The sequence below is a fragment of the Salmo salar genome, chromosome ssa07, assembly GCF_905237065.1.
Source record: "Salmo salar chromosome ssa07, Ssal_v3.1, whole genome shotgun sequence".
Classification (NCBI taxonomy): Eukaryota; Metazoa; Chordata; class Actinopteri; order Salmoniformes; family Salmonidae; genus Salmo; species Salmo salar.
The window spans coordinates 34646952-34663506 of record NC_059448.1 but is presented as its reverse complement, the minus strand read 5'-3'; the positions used below and the strand labels follow the sequence as shown (position 1 = coordinate 34663506).

The following is a 16555-nucleotide window of genomic DNA, read 5'->3' as shown; positions in this document are numbered from 1 at the left end:
ACGAGCTTCAATGCCATACAACTCTCCTTCCGTGGCCTCCAACTGCTCTTAAATACAAGTAAAAGTAAATGCATGCTCTTCAACCGATCGCTGCCTGCACCTGCCTACTCTGGACGGTTCTGACTTAGAATATGTGGACAACTACAAATACCTAGGTGTCTGGTTAGACTGTAAGCTCCCCTTCCAGACTCACATCAAACATCTCCAATCCAAAGTTAAATCTAGAATTGGCTTCCTATTCCGCAATAAAGCATCCTTCACTCATGCTGCCAAATATACCCTCGTAAAACTGACCATCCTACCGATCCTCGACTTCGGCAATGTCATTTACAAAATAGCCTCCAATACCCTACTCAATAAACTGGATGCAGTCTATCACAGTGCCATCCGTTTTGTCACCAAAGCCCCATATACTACCCACCACTGCGACCTGTACGCTCTCGTTGGCTGGCCCTCGCTTCATAATCGTCGCCAAACCCACTGGCTCCAGGTCATCTACAAGACCCTGCTAGGTAAAGTCCCCCCTTATCTCCGCTCACTGGTCACCATAGCAGCACCCACCTGTAGCACGCGCTTCAGCAGGTATATCTCTCTGGTCACCCCCAAAGCCAATTCCTCCTTTGGCCGTCTCTCCTTCCAGTTCTCTGCTGCCAATGACTGGAACGAACTACAAAAATCTCTGAAACTAGAAACACTTATCTCCCTCACTAGCTTTAAGCACTGTCAGAGCAGCTCACAGATCACTGCACCTGTACATAGCCCATCTATAATTTAGCCCATACAACTACACTCTTCCCCTACTGTATTTATTTATTTTGCTCCTTTGCACCCCATTATTTCTACTTTGCACTTTCTTCCACTACAAATCTACCATTCCAGTGTTTTACTTGCTATATTGTATTTACTTTGCCACCATGGCCTTTTTTGCCTTTTCCTCCCTTATCTCACCTCATTTGCTCACATTGTATATAGACTTATTTTTCTACTGTATTATTGACTGTATGTTTGTTTTACTCCATGTGCAACTCTGTGTTGTTGTATGTGTCGAACTGCTTTGCTTTATCTTGGCCAGGTCGCAATTGTAAATGAGAACTTGTTCTCAACTTGCCTACCTGGTTAAATAAAGGTGAAATAAATAAATATGTATACTGCTGTATATGGATATCATATAATAGCAGCAAGACATCAGTTGTGTGTAGAATTTGGAAGCCTCTAGTAGTGACAGCAGGTAGATTAGTGGGGTGCAGACCGTTGATCGGAAATACAGGTCCAAGGAATGTCCGTGACATCACACCAGGGAATTCATGGTGGTCATACTGGTGAGAAATTGGGTAAGACACTGTCAACATCAGCAATGGATTTCTGGCATTTGTCATTGTTTGGGTGGGCACAAAATAATATACGGGCATGTAATGTTGCAGAAATCTTTATCAAGAGATGAAAAAGATCCAGTGTAACGCTGTCAACAAGCATTTGCACCATACATGTGTAAAGAAGATTAGCTAACATTTAGCTAGATACCGTTAGTTGGCTGATGTATGTGTAGTTCTCAGTCTTAGCCTTTTCAAAATCAAGTCTGTGATAAAGAATGTCATGCACTGCCTGTTAGTTGAAACTCTCTTCAACTTTTATAAAAGGACAAATAAACAAAAGTAATAGAGCCACCGAAATTAGTAAAAACAACAGTGATTTCCCAGACGCAGCCCTCTTCTCTGCCATGACGTGAAAGTGTATTGGAAGTTGACGCATGCGCACAAATCTGGAAATGTCAACATATTTTCCACGTGGGTAGAATAAAGACGTTTGTCCCACGCGTGGCGGAATATCATTGGTACTCACAGTAATTGATGGGCAAAATGGCAAATCACGACAAGCCACAATCGTACCAAGAGGCTGATGCGGAAATAAAAAAAAATGTAGCTCCTTTTTTCTTCCTGCATGTAAATATTACTTTCGTACGCTTTGCATAGATATCGCTAGCTAATTTCCAATACATTGTGTATATGTGTCTAGACTCTGTGCTGTACGTTTTTAGGGATAGGAAGCTTGCTGGCAAGTGTCTAGTGTGTAACATTAACTATGATATGAAACTTCGAGTCATTCAACTGCTTTCCGGCAACTGTAGCTAGCCAGAATGTTATCAATCAATCAATTATTGTGGCTATTTTGTAGCCTAGCTTTTATTTTACTATCACAATGCACCTATGCAAAATACATAAAAAGCTCATGTAATACCTGCAAACAAATAGCTGATAACTTCAGTAAGGTAAGTTTGAAATGTTCTTCTGTGTAATTTGTCTTGGCTAGCTGGGCAATGCTATCAATTGGTCTGAATCAAACCACAACCAATTGATGTGCTTTTATTTACCAGTGGGCAACCAATGATGGTGTATTGTGCTTGTAATGCATTCATGTATTCAAGCCCTATTCTGACCTTGATGTAGGCTATGTTAAGTGACTGAGCATCATAACACCAGTGTACTAGTCAGTCAATTAACGTTAGACCAGTTTATAATGTGGGAGTCAGACCTAATAACTGGCTAACGTGTGTTTTTTACACCCAGATTATCAGACAGTGCTGAGGTACCTTTTCACCATTGATCAAATTACTGCCAATATCTGTGTCTGGTTAGCTAGTCTTCATCCTCACACTTCTGTTCCAACAGGGATTGGACCGAACGAAAAAGCAGAACTTTGGTGGAGGGAACACCGCTTGGGAGGAGAGGGCACTTTCCAAATATGAGACGAGGTAAGATTCCTATACACCGCTCATCATAATACACTATTCCTCCTAATGCTGGACTGTTGCTGTGCTTATCGCATATCTGCTTTCTCTGATCAGTCATTGCTAAACCTATTTGTCATGCTGACCCAGACCACATATTCTCTGTTGACCCAGTGGCACAATAGAAGCTGATTTCTGTCTCTTCCCTTTGCCTTCTCCCCCTCTCCTCAGTGAGATCCGCCTAGTTGAGATTCTGGAGAATCTGTGTGACAGCAGCAGCTTTGACTGTAACCACATGGTAGAGGAGCACGAGGACCACTTTGAGACCTGGTGGTTCAAGAGGTGAGTACTTGACTGCTCAGCTAGAACAACAGGGCAGCACGTCTCATTAGCACAAAACCCCTTACTACTTACTTAGTCCTTTTACTTCTCCTGGAGCATAGGCCACAGACATCAGATTTCAAGACCCCACTATCTTTGTCATTGTGGAATCTCTGAACTTCCAGGCTACAATTCAAATGTGTATTGGGATTTCTGACATCTCGCTCTTCCAATCCAGGCAAAATAAGCATCCTGATCTGTATAAATGGTTCTGCATTGATACCATCAAGGTGTGCTGTTCGACAGGAACGTTTGGCCCTGATTGCAATGGTAAACACATACTCCTCCAAAACCACATTTATTTGACTAATACCAACCAGCCATGGGTGAATGAGAATCATCTGTTTCCTTCTGACAGCCTGTGTGGCGGGTTCCGAGAGGCCTTGCCATGGCAACGGTGTGTGTGACGGTGACGGAACCCGAGGGGGTAACGGCAGGTGCAACTGTGACCATGGTTACAAGGGGGAGTTCTGTCTGGACTGCATGGACGGATACTTCAATGAAATTAGGAACGACACGTTTTCACTATGCACAGGTAATTGGTTTATTATGTTTGCATGTTCTTTTAACCTCTCTAGGGTCGGCGGGACGAAATCGTCCCACCTACGTAACAGCCAGTGGAATCCTGTGGCGCGTTATTCAAATACCTTAGAAATGCTATTACTTCAATTTCTCAAACATATGACTATTTTACACCATTTTAAAGACAAGACTCTCGTTAATCTAACCACACTGTCCGATTTCAAAAAGGCTTTACAACGAAAGCAAAACATTAGATTATGTCAGCAGAGTACCCAGCCAGAAATAATCAGACACCCATTTTTCAAGCTAGCATATAATGTCACATAAACCCAGAAGACAGCTAAATGCAGCACTAACCTTTGATGATCTTCATCAGATGACAACCCTAGGACATTATGTTATACAATACATGCATGTTTTGTTCAATCAAGTTCATATTTATATCAAAAACCAGCTTTTTACATTAGCATGTGACGTTCAGAACTAGCATACCCACCGCAAACTTCCGGTGAATTTACAAAAAATTTACTAAATTACTCACTATAAACGTTCACAAAAAGCATAACAATTATTTTAAGAATTATAGATACAGAACTCCTCTATGCACTCGATATGTCCGATTTTTAAAATAGCTTTTCGGTGAAAGCACATTTTGCAATATTCTCAGTAGATAGCCCGGCATCACAGGGCTAGCTATTTAGACACCCAGCAAGTTTCGCACTCACCAAAGTCCGATTTACTATAAGAAAAATGTTATTACCTTTGGTGTTCTTCGTCAGAATGCACTCCCAGGACTTCTACTTCAATAACAAATGTTGGTTTGGTTCAAAATAATCCATAGTTATATCCTAATAGCGGCGTTTTGTTTGTGTGTTCAAGACACTATCCGAATGGTAAAGGGTGACGAGCACGACGCATTTCGTGACAAAAAATGTCTAAATATTCCATTACCGTACTTCGAAGCATGTCAACCGCTGTTTAAAATCAATTTTTATGCAATTTTTCTCGTAAAAAAGCGATAATATTCTGACCGGGAATCTGCGTTTAGGTAAAAAGACGAAAGAAAATAAAGCATGGGGTCGACTTGTGCACGCACCTAAGCCCATTGTCCTCTGATCGGCCACTTGCCAAAAGCGCTAATGTGTTTCAGCCAGGGGCTGCCTCGATATCATTCAGCTTTTTCCCGGGCTCTGAGAGCCTATGGGAGCCGTAGGAAGTGACACGTTACAGCAAAGATCCTCTGTCTTCAATAAACAGAGACAAGAAGCTCAAGGAATGGTCAGAGAGGGCACTTCCTGTACAGAATCTTCTCAGGTTTTGGCCTGCCATATGAGTTCTGTTATACTCAGACACCATTCAAACAGTTTTAGAAACTTTAGGGTGTTTTCTATCCAAAGCCAATAATTATATGCATATTCTAGTTTCTGGGCAGTAGTAATAACCAGATTAAATCGGGTACGTTTTTTATCCGGCTGTGTAAATACTGCCCCCTACCCCCAACAGGTTAACAATGGCTTACACAAATCCAGTCCTTTCAGATATAAGCAATGTGCCTAGGGGATAGGCTTGGTGTCTATTTGGAGCAGGGCATGTATCTCAACCACCTTTCCCACTCAATTCCCTACACTACAGAGTGCCACACTTCCTGCAAGACCTGCAGTGGTCTAACCAATGAGGACTGTGAGAAGTGCAAGACTGGCTGGGGGGAGGATGATGAGGGGACCTGTCTTGGTGAGAGACATTTTTATACCTTTTCATGGCATAATAACTACTTTCCCCATCATGAATTTGACATCAAGATCAAACTCACTTTTCTTGTTCCTTCTCATTGTGTGACCCTAGATGTGAACGAGTGCTTGAACGACCCTCCTCTCTGCAAAGAGGATCAGTACTGTCTGAACACGGATGGCTCGTTCTCCTGTAAAGGTACTGTAAAACTGTGGTCTACTACTTAGTGAGAGGACCATATTTACTATGTTGTTGGATGGATACAGCTAATGTATTAGAGACAGAAAATATAAACATGTATACTGACTAAGCTATTTGTAATAAAGTTTAAGCAAGTATTAACATTTGACATCTGTTCTCCTCTCTGGCAGGCTGTGACAAAGTGTGTTCAGGCTGTACTGGGGCAGGGCCTGATAAGTGCCAGAGCTGTGCTCCTGGGTACCAGGACACAGAGGGCACCTGCACAGGTAGGGAGTCATGGGGAAACTGCATACGTGGAGTGTGTCTGAAAGTGGGCTTTGCAAATCAAGTGGGAGGATCAACACAAGTGGGTGTATTGAAAAGTAACTGCATGTTGGGCAGATTTGTGTGGCTGCATGCTGCTTCCTTGTGGCATTTTAGCTAAGCCTAAGCCCTTTCCTAACCTTAACCTCATTCTCCTAACGTACCTTACTGGGTTAGCGAAAATGCTACAAGGAAGCAGCCACTCAAGTATTGTGGCAACCAATCTGCCCAATTAGCTATTTTGACACACGCACTGGTGTTGCTCCTCCCACTTTTCTATCTTGCAATGCCCACTTTCAGTATGGCCCTGGTGGAATACTGAGGAAGTATCTTCCTTCCTTTCTTTTCTTCATTATTTTATCCTTCTTTCCCTCCGATATAAGCCACTGTCAGTTGTCCAGCCTGTGTACCCTGTTGGCCAGTAACAGAGAAGCAGTAGTCTTGGACATAGAGTAACTCGTCCACAATGGCGGTATGTCCATAGTCTGGACACTACCTTAAAGGCAGGACGATACAGTACATTACCACTCCCACTGCAATGCTACTCCTACATTTCTCTACATGCTAAACCTAGATCCATGTTTAAACAGTCAGTCAGATACTTTGCTTAAATATCCATTTATGCTTTAAAGATGCACTATGCAGAGATCGCTCCGCCATTGCCTGGTTGCTGAAATTCTAATGGTTGGCCTAATTTCAGTTTGACAAAACAAGTGTATAGTATCATTGCACCATCTAAACTGTTGTGAAATGTATTTTTCATAACCAAAAAAATGGGATGCATAGAAATGACACACATGGAACAGATCTACTGCTTCATAGACTTGGTTTCAATGAGAAAGAATTGTGAGTTATAGATCTGTGAATTTGGTCGGTCGCCCAAAAAGTTACATATTGCAGCTTTAAATTCAAAGGAATGACATGGATGTTGTTGAATGCCTATTGACGTGCTTGTAACTCCTTGGCGGTCGGTGACGTTTTAGATGAGGGAGGACAATTATTTGTTTCATGAGCATGGCCTAATTTCTAATACAGCATATTGGATGACTATCATTCATATTCTATTCACCCAGCTCAATGTAACATCGATAGGTTTAGGCTACTACATAATACTCAAATTTCCACTATACCATCATGAGGTTGCTACAACCTAGCCTATGAAAAGTTAACAACATCAGTACACAGGTCAAGAGAAATTACAGTAATCAAGGTGACATACCGTGACACATTCAATACTGCCTTGCACACTCTTACCTTCATCTAGCTGATCTATGGCGTAATCATTAGTTCAACAGTTGCAAATTAGTTTCTATTGGACAAATTCAGGTATGTTTATCCCCATTCTGTTTAAGAAATGTTTTTCAACAGAATTGCCAGAATGAATACACCCCTGATAACATGCAAACACAGTTCACTTTCATAGCAGCCACATACGAACAGCATGATCATTTTGCTAATTCCTTCTTGCATCTACATACTCTCCTCCTCACCTTTTCCCTTCCTTTGTGGACTTCAGTACAAAACACATCAGCTGTCATATCATAACTGCTACACACAGCCTACATTGTTGTCACCATATTAGCTAATGTCATTGCCAACATGGCTACTAGAACCAACACATTAGTGACCCCCGCTGCAATCATGCAGTTTAGCACTTGCACCGGCGGGCCCTGGTGGCAATAAATTAATAAAACCAAAACCTTACCTTGACTTGGAAGCGTTCCAGTGATGGATAGCTAGCTAGTTAACATAGCATCCCTCTGTTTGAGTGTAGGCTAAACTAGCTAGCTAAGTGAACATGAAAGAAATACAACTAAATATAGCTAGCTTTATCTTGTGAATTTTAAGAAATACATTTTCTCAACTGTTAAACTATTGTCTTCCTCCCTCTGAGTCAACAACCCACCACATTTAAATGCATTGCAGTGCTAGCTAGCTGTAGCATATGCTTTCAGTACTAGATTCATTCTCTGATTCTTTGATTGGATGGACATGTCAGTTCATGCTGCAAGAGCTCTGATAGGTTGGATGATGTCCTCCAGAAGTTGTCATAATTACTGTGCAAGTTTTGGAATGGGATGAGAACCATGAGCCTCCTAGGTTTTGTGTTGAAGTCGGTCTACCAAGAGGAGGACGGAAGCTAGCTGTCCTTCGGCTACGCCATGGAGAGTGCTGTTGAGACTACTGTAGACCTTCATTTCAAAACCAGTGTGTTTTAATAAGTTATTTTGGTGATGTGAATATATTTAGTAGTGTTGTATCTAAAAAGGTTAACTTTTGTTTTAATGTTTCACTTTTTTATGACATTCACTGAGGATGGTCCTGTTTGTTACAAGTACTTTGCCAACTGCTGATGTACAATGACTTTATAAAACTTCTTGTCTCAAACAACTTTTCAGGAAATGGAAAGAATTGCCATATTTTTGCCATTAACGAACATACAATTATAAAACTTCAGAAGCTATTTTGAATACATTTATCTTGGTTCTAGAGTCATGAAACTAGTACACTGAGGGGAGATAATGCTTTCAATAAATTTAACAAGTTATAGTAATTGGCAGAATTGAGTCATCAGACAGTGCCCGAAAACCAATTTGATTGATTTGTTCAGATGTGAACGAGTGTGAGCAGACTGATGCTGTGTGTACTGCGGAGAACCAGGAGTGCGTGAACAACAAAGGAAGCTACGTCTGTATCTGTGCCAGCAGGTACGAGGAACTTGAGGGCGTCTGTGTCAAAATACCAGAGTCAGGTAATCAATAATGACTATCTGGACTAGTTTATTTATGATTTTAAAATGCATTATATACATGATAACACTTTGAGTATAGTTATCTTGTGTTATTGAAATATTGTTTTTATGAAATATTTTTTATGTAACTGCAATCTGCATAATAATTATTGTCAACCATAAATGACATTAAATCCAAATCAAATCACTCTGACTTGGCAGGTTAAGTACACTGTAGTTACTACTACAGTAACCGTATACTCTCTATGAAATACTGCAGATGTATCAGATGACTCTTGGTTGACGCTGTATTTGCCAGTGCGTGATCAAGCAAGTATGTGTTATAATTAGAGATACTTCATTGTCCTCAATGAGGTCATTCCTTTTGCAGCATACACTATACATGAAGACAAAATAAACACACAAGGATATTGTGTTGCCTTGTACAGCACATGAGTTGAGGGGTGTGGGACTTGTGCTGGTCAGTTCTTATTTTCAAGTGCTTGTGGTTTTCTTTGTTACTTTCAGAGGAGAATGAGGCAGAAACAGTGAAAAGTCCAGAAGAGCACGAAGACCTTTGACCTCAGGAAATGAACCAATAGGAACAAACCAGGAAGGGCATTTGGAGTAAATTATGAGGTGGGTGTCACCCGTGAGACGACACCCCTATAGCTCACAGCATGAGGCCACTCCTTTTAAAGCATTGGGACTACATGGCAGTTGTTGAACACTCGACATGCATACTGCACTCTTTACAGATTTATACCTGTCGATCATGGATGGACAGCCAACAGAATGGCTGTCCATTCAACCACCCCCTCCCCCCAAGTACTCTGGTTCTTGTTTTTGCTGTGGTTAACCCAACAAGTGTTGTCTGGTTTTTAAATTCATGCAGGATCTTGAATGTTATTCAAATAAAGTTTGAGAACAGAAATTATGCTGCAGATCTGATTTTATGCATCTTTCTGGATTAGCAGTGCCTAAGACGTCAATGCAAATTTAAATACTGTTGTAGTTTTCAAAGTTGAACACAGAGTGGCACCCTAATCACATAGAATATATCTCAAATCCGCTGTTAGTTGGATGAATCAGCAGAATGACGTACTGGTTTTGTTGGATATGAAATGGCTCAAATGTGGTGGTATTTTAGGGTTAGGCAATGTCTTGTGGCTCAACTATTGAAATGTGTATGATCCAAATCATCTTCCAACTGTTGTCTGCTCCTGATCAAAGGCAGCATATCCCAATAACCTGCTTCTCATCCCCTTAAGGGATGATGTAAGTTTTGATTGTCTTTGCAGCTTTAGCGCTGGATGAGGAGCTGGTTGAAACCTGTCCTGGCTGGTGCTTTCCACAAAAAAAAGAAGACACAACCTCCTCCAGCTCACACACACTGCTTATTGCCCACATTTCCTCTCCTCTGTCTGTGGTACTTCTCCAGTGTTTCATCTGCTCAAAACAGCAATGTGTTCCAAAAGTGAGATGAGACTTTAGTTTACAAGAAACCTCAATGATATTCCCAATCTGTGTGCATAATGGCTTTGTTTTTTTGCACCCAGATGCAAGATGTTACGTCACCATTGTAAAGTAAGATGGGCCAAGATCTCCCTATTTAGGCTTACACACAACGGAATACAACAAATGCAATTCAGGTTTGTATAGATGGGTTAGGGGCAGTCGTAAACTCAGCAAAAAAGAAACCTTTTTCAGGACCCTGTCTTTCAAAGATAATTTATAAAAATCCAAATAACTTAACAAATCTTCATTGTAAAGGGTTTAAGAACTGTTTCCCATGCGTCTTCAATGAACCATAAACAGTTAGCGGCCGTTCCACAGGTGCATGTTCATTAAGACACTAACAGCTTACAGACGGTAGGCAATTAAGGTCATTGTTTTGAAAATTTAGGACACTAAAAGAGGCCTTTCTACTGACTCTGAAAAAACACCAAAAGAAAGATGCCCAGGGTCCCTGCTCATCTGCATGAAGGTGCCTTGCATGCTGCAAGGAGGCATGAGGACTGCGAATGTGGCCAGGACAGTAAATTGCAATGTCCGCACTGTGAGACGCCTAAGACAGCACTACAGGGAGACAGGACAGACAGCTGATCGTCCTCGTAGTGGCAGACCACGTGTAACAACACCTGCACAGGATCGGTACATCTGAACATCACACCTGTGGGACAGGTACAGGATGGCAACAACTGCCAGAGTTACACCAGGAACGCACAATCCCTCCATCAGTGTTCAGACTATCCGCAATAGGCTGAGAGAGGCTGGACTGAGGGCTTGTAGGCCTGTTGTAAGGCAGGTCCTCACCAGATATCACCGGTAACAACGTTGCCTATGGGCACAAGCCCACCATCGCTGGACCAGACAGGACTGGCAAAAGTGCTCTTCACTGACGAGTCACGGTTTTGTCTCACCAGGGGTGATGGACTGATTCGCGTTTATCATCGAAGGTATGAGCCTTACACCGAGGCCTGTACTCTGGAGCGGGAGCGATTTGGAGGTGGAGGGTCCGTCATTGTCTGGGGTGGTGTGTTACAGCGTCATCGGACTGAGCTTGTTGTCATTGCAGGCAATCTCAACTGTGTGTTACAGGGAAGACATCCTCCTCCCTCATGTGGTACCCTTCCTGCAGGCTCATCCTGACATGACCCTCCAGCATGACAATGCCACCAGCCATACTGCTCGTTCTGTGCATGATTTTCTGCAAGACAGAAATGTCAGTGTTCTGCCATGGCCAACGAAGAGCCTGGATCTCAAATCCCTTTGAGCACGTCTGGGACCTGTTGGATCGGAGGGTGAGGGCTAGGGCCATTTCCCCCAGAAATGTCCGGGAACTTGAGGTGCCTTGGTGGAAGAGTGGGGTAACATCTCACAACAAGAACTGGCAAATCTGGTGCAGTCCCTGAGGAGGAGATGCACTGCAGTACTTAATGCAGCTGGCGGCCACACCAGATACTGACTGTTACTTTTGATTTTGACCCCCCCCCTTTGTTCAGGGACACATTATACCATTTCTGTTAGTCACGTGGCTGTGGAACTTGTTCAGTTTATGTCTCAGTTGTTGAATCTTGTTATATTCATGCAAATATTTACACATGTTAAGTTTGCTGAAAATTAACCCAGTTGACATTGAAGGGTTGTTTCTTTTTTTGCTGATTTTAGTTTTTGTGATGCCCTAATAGTGCTCGGAAACACAAGGAAAGCTCCACTTGCAACACTCCACCGACTCAAGTGTATTGCAGTCAGTGAGGAAAGTATGTGTTCGCGTCACAACAGGTTGCTGTGGAGACTTAGTGATGCCATGAGTAGTCCTTCAACTTTGCTCTTTTCCACCATTTCTCTCTCTGTCGCTCTTGCTCTCAAGCTCGAAAACGACAATAGACTGTGAAGATTGACATGGAAGTCTTTGCAGCTGACTTTCCTAGACCAAGGCACTTCAAAAGGAACTAGTATGCTCCATTGATGTTCTTTTTAGCCTGCATTCTAACCCTTTTGTGGAGTAAATCCTTGCCTGAACTGTCAGATGGCCTCTGAAGTCCAAAAGTAAGTGTGTGTGTTGGTTGAAGGGGTGCTAGACTCTCTTCCACATCTGATGTGGTTTTGGGCTGCCAGTAAAGGCCAGCTGAGGGCCACATGGTCTGGTTATACTCAGGGTGACCACATGGACAGGGAGTACATATGGACTTCCCAAAGGATGGTGAAATTGTTTATTTTCATTCAGAAATGCTTTCATGAGTTCAAGACAGGTGACATCCATTGATACGTTTTACATGCATCTCTGGTGTCATCACCCCTTATTAAATGGGTTTGGATGGACCTTAAATGAATGTCATGCTATGATCTGAATTCACTTCTCTGAGGGCAGTGTGCCCATGGATGTAGAGTCAATGATGGGCCACGGAAGTGCAATGCAGGATACTCGTTCCCCCCTTTCTCTCTGGCTTCAAATTCTGTGCCCTGTCTTTCCCTCTCCTCTCACCCCTCCAACTGTGGTTTGGGGTTTGGATCGCTGCAGAGCAGTGAAGCAGTTGCATCATGTCCTTTCGCTTAGGCTACTGCCTGATGTGGCTCGCTTCTTTCCTCTGGTCTCTTCTGGTGTGGTCAGGTCTGCTTTTTCTACACACAGCTGGACTGAGAAACCGCCGTCCATCAATGAAGCCTGGACAAATTTATAGCCATGCAGACAGTTGGAGAATGGATAGTCAGAAGCCTTGGATGTGTGTAAGGTTGTGTCCCAAATTGCACCCTGTTCCCTATATAGTGCACTACTGCCCTATGGTCCCTGGTCAAAAGTAATGCACTACATAGGGAATAGGGTGGACTTTGGAATGGACCCTGGGTCTGAGTAGAGGAGAAACCAGCTGGGGCCTGTATTGTGGCCTGAGGCAGAGTAGAGGAGCTGCTTGCTGGGAAATTGTATTGTTGTGTGAAGTGAATTAATTTCCTGGCCTGACTGACTCGCCCTCCCTGTGACCTCTGTAACATGGCAGACCCCTAATGTTGAGATACAGGGAGCTCTGTGTTAGCTTAATGCTGCTGATATACACCCGTCAGCAGCTGAGCACAGAGTGTTTATACAGTGGACTACCAACACTTCTGCCTTTCCATCATGATGTCATTGAGTCGCTCACCCTCCCTTCTAGCTAAATTAGGGTGATGCATCAAGGCCATTGAAAAGACCTATGATGAATATCCATAATCTTTTCACTTATTCACAGCTGCTTACTTTGGTCATTAGTAGTGCACTATATGATGTATTACTCTGATGAAAAGTATGCACTGAATAGAAAGTGATTTGAGACTTGTGCTCTGCTCCTAGGAGTGAGTCTGAATGTAACCAGTGCTGTCTGCTGCAGTCTGATGCAGACCTGAGTCAGGCAGACAGCAGCATTTTTCTCAGGAGACTGGAGGGAGTGGCGTTGGCACACACACTTCTGCTGCGCAACGCTACTGAGAGACTGCAGACAGATGGGTCAGATGGATTGATGTTGCCCCTCTCTCTGAGCCAGTGTGTGTGTGTACACACACCCTTGCATGTTTACGTGTCTGTCACCGCTCTGATCTCTAGCACACACACTTCAGGAATTAGACTTTGACTTTGATCTCTCAGGAAGGCTTTGTCTGGTTTCCACTAGACGAGAGCTGCACGCCAGCCTCAGCTCAGTGCGGTCAATCAACATCGACTGCATTGCTTGGTCGAAGAAGAGAGGTGCCATGGCTTCAGCATTTAGTGGTGTTGGCCTGGGCCATGTTTTATAATGATGGAGGATGTAGACAAACATGGAGGAGCAGGAACAAGGAAGCTATGAGATGATGTATGCAGTCCATGAGGCACTAGGAGGGAGTAGGAGGATGTTTGAAGAGCTACTTTCTGGCCTTCAGTATCTTTCAGACATTTGAACAAAATGTTTGAAGCATTTTCTCAAGACTGGCCATCAGTCTGTTTTAGGCATTCGGGTGAAATTTCACATCTACTTTATGGAATGGTGTGTCGGATGCACAGTCCTTCAATATAAAATCAATCAATGTTTAGTCAGCATAACATCGAGCCATTGAATCATCAGCATTATAATGTTATAATCTAAATTATACCATGACAACTTTCTTTAATCATACCGTGTTATGCCTTTTTATTTTTTATTACATCACTTCATAATATTGAGACTGTATAGGAAGGGAAATTAGTCTTGACTTTCGTGTAAAGTCTGTAATAACCCCAGCCACCACATCACAGAAAACCATAGCCACAACAGTTTCAAAGCAGGTACCAGCTCGTATGCTGCTTATTAAAACAGGCTTTATAGTGATCCAGATCTTGTGCATGTGTCCCAAATGGCACCCTATTCCCTATATAGTGTATTACTTGGGGCTCTGGTCAAAAGTGGTGCACTACATAGGGAATAGGGTGCCATTTGGGACATAGCCTTTTGCTTCTGCGTTTTCTCTTCTCTTTCATTTCCTGACCAATATCATCTGATTCTGTTTTATCTCGACCGTGACCCTGAGTGGGATTGAGAATAAGATGGGTTCCTCTTTGAGAATCTTATGAGGGTTTAGCGGTGTAATTCACACACTATCATCATTCTGACCAGGATGTTACTGGATGTTACTTAACTTAAGCACATAACGTTTGACAGTTTACAATTTTAGAAGAAGATGAAATTGAAATACCAAAACATTGAATGACGTTTCAAAGGACTGTGTTTATGACAAGTCACTGTAATGTAATCCTGTGAAAATAGAATGTAGGTTTGTATTGTGTTGCTGTTTAGTCACATAGTACAGTGGAAAGCCACTCCACCATGTCCTGTGTAACTTACCTCTCCCTTCAGACGAGTACTTCAAGAGTTCAGGGTACTTTTAATACTGCTGTGAATGTACAGTACATCTACCACTTGTCAGACAGTTTGTCACCGTTTGTGTATTGTCATTGGAAATTAATCAGCAGCTGTAATGAAAGTGATGTATGGAATAATCACATTTTGTGAGCATGTACACGTGTTTATGCGCATGTGTGTATTAGAGTGGGTTGGGTGGGGGGCAGCGAGAGAGAAAGACAGTGATGACTCTGCAGTCCCATTCCTGCCGGGTAGAGATTGAGGCAGGGAGCAGTGCTGGGTCAGCTAGCTGCCTTCTAACAGGTCAGCAATTTGGGGCATATATCAGCAGCTCTTTTGCGCACACTTGTTTACACATGTCAACCTATTGCTAATCTGAGTATCATCCTTATTTTCACTCACCCCCCCGAGTATCAGGCTGGTGGACAGGACTAATTTGACGCTGGCATTGATCTTGTTCAAGTGCCTATTCTCCACTAGGTGACGAAGTTGTTTAAACAAACTTACTGTACTCAGTGAGTTAAATGTCAGTATCACTAATATAATCTGGCCACATTAACAATATAAAGCCACACCAGCCGTAGACTGCCGTTGTCTTAAAGGGGCAATCTGCAGTCGTTACATACATTTGTGTTTGATAACATTCCATTCACTCCATTCCAGCCATTATTATGAGCCGTCCTCCCTCAGCAGCTTCCACTGATATGTACCCATTTGATTCTTGACGAATATAACTTTTTGAGCTTAGTAACATTTTTGTACCTCATCAGAACCCACAATATAAGCTGGTTTTACTCCAATATTTATAAAGAAAGTTAATGTAAACAAACTCTAGTAGATACCATCGAAACATGGTTAAAACTATATTTTGATATCATGGAACATCAGTCCTTGCAGCCATAGCTCTGTGAATTTGAGAGTGGTTACATTTCTCCAGCCCCATCCCTCAGCTTTGAACAAAACTGTGGCGGGAAGGCCACTTTGTTATTGTTTCAACTGCCGATTGCCGCTTTAAGGACCGTTTCCTAGTCAGACTGCCAGAATTTTTTTATTTTTGCCTCAGGACCAAACACTTTTTAGTTTGTGGCCCAGCTTATAGCCATTGATCTAGCTGCTCTTACGTAAGCGATGAGGGAGCTTCCCTTTTGGAACACTCCAGGTACAATTTGCCTCTAGGCAAAGATCTAGGATCAGCTTTCCCTCCCCCGATACTAACCAAAACCATTAGAGAAAAAAGAAATCTAAACTGACCAGTGTCTAGGATCGAATGGGAGATGTGTGTCACCAACACCCATTAATTTTCTCCCTGCTGAGCCCCCATTCAGCCACCTGTATCAGTGCATATCTTTGCCCCCGGGGCTAACATCCTTTCCCCCTCCCCACCTCTCTTCTCCTGTCCTTCTTTCCCTTCCACCGCTCTCCTCTTACCCTCTCCTCCCTCCTTTCATCCGCTCATCTCTTCTACCTGAGTAGGATGGTTCTGTACCTGGCCTGTGTATCATATCCAGACAGTAGTAAAGCGGTAGAAGAGGAGGTGGGCCCTCTGAGTCTACAATCCTCAGAGGAGAGAGAGAGAGAGAGAGAGGACAAGCCTGGCCTACTGCTGCGGTCTGTGTA

General features: G+C 42.8%; 1 protein-coding gene across 9 annotated transcripts; it reads left to right on the top strand.

Moving 5' to 3' along the window:
* The first annotated feature begins 1872 nt into the window (after positions 1-1872).
* Positions 1873-9525, top strand: LOC106609106 (cysteine-rich with EGF-like domain protein 2). 9 transcript variants are annotated; one of them, XR_006770628.1, is made up of 12 exons: positions 1873-2266; positions 2667-2749; positions 2957-3067; positions 3285-3376; positions 3465-3641; positions 5261-5359; positions 5471-5554; positions 5728-5823; positions 8472-8612; positions 8872-8925; positions 9120-9357; positions 9391-9525. XR_006770628.1 is itself a non-coding variant. In XM_014207526.2 (11 exons), the coding sequence occupies exons 1-10, from the start codon at positions 2135-2137 to the stop codon at positions 8882-8884; spliced, it is 984 nt and encodes a 327-aa protein (XP_014063001.2). In that variant the 5' UTR covers positions 1873-2134; the 3' UTR covers positions 8885-8925; positions 9120-9525. The 9 variants fall into 9 exon arrangements, 5 of the variants coding, with proteins under 5 accessions (XP_014063001.2, XP_014062997.2, XP_014063002.2 ...); XR_006770631.1 differs by lacking the exon at positions 8872-8925 and having other exon boundaries at positions 8472-8568; XR_006770629.1 differs by lacking the exon at positions 8872-8925.
* Positions 9526-16555: the final 7030 nt, after the last annotated feature.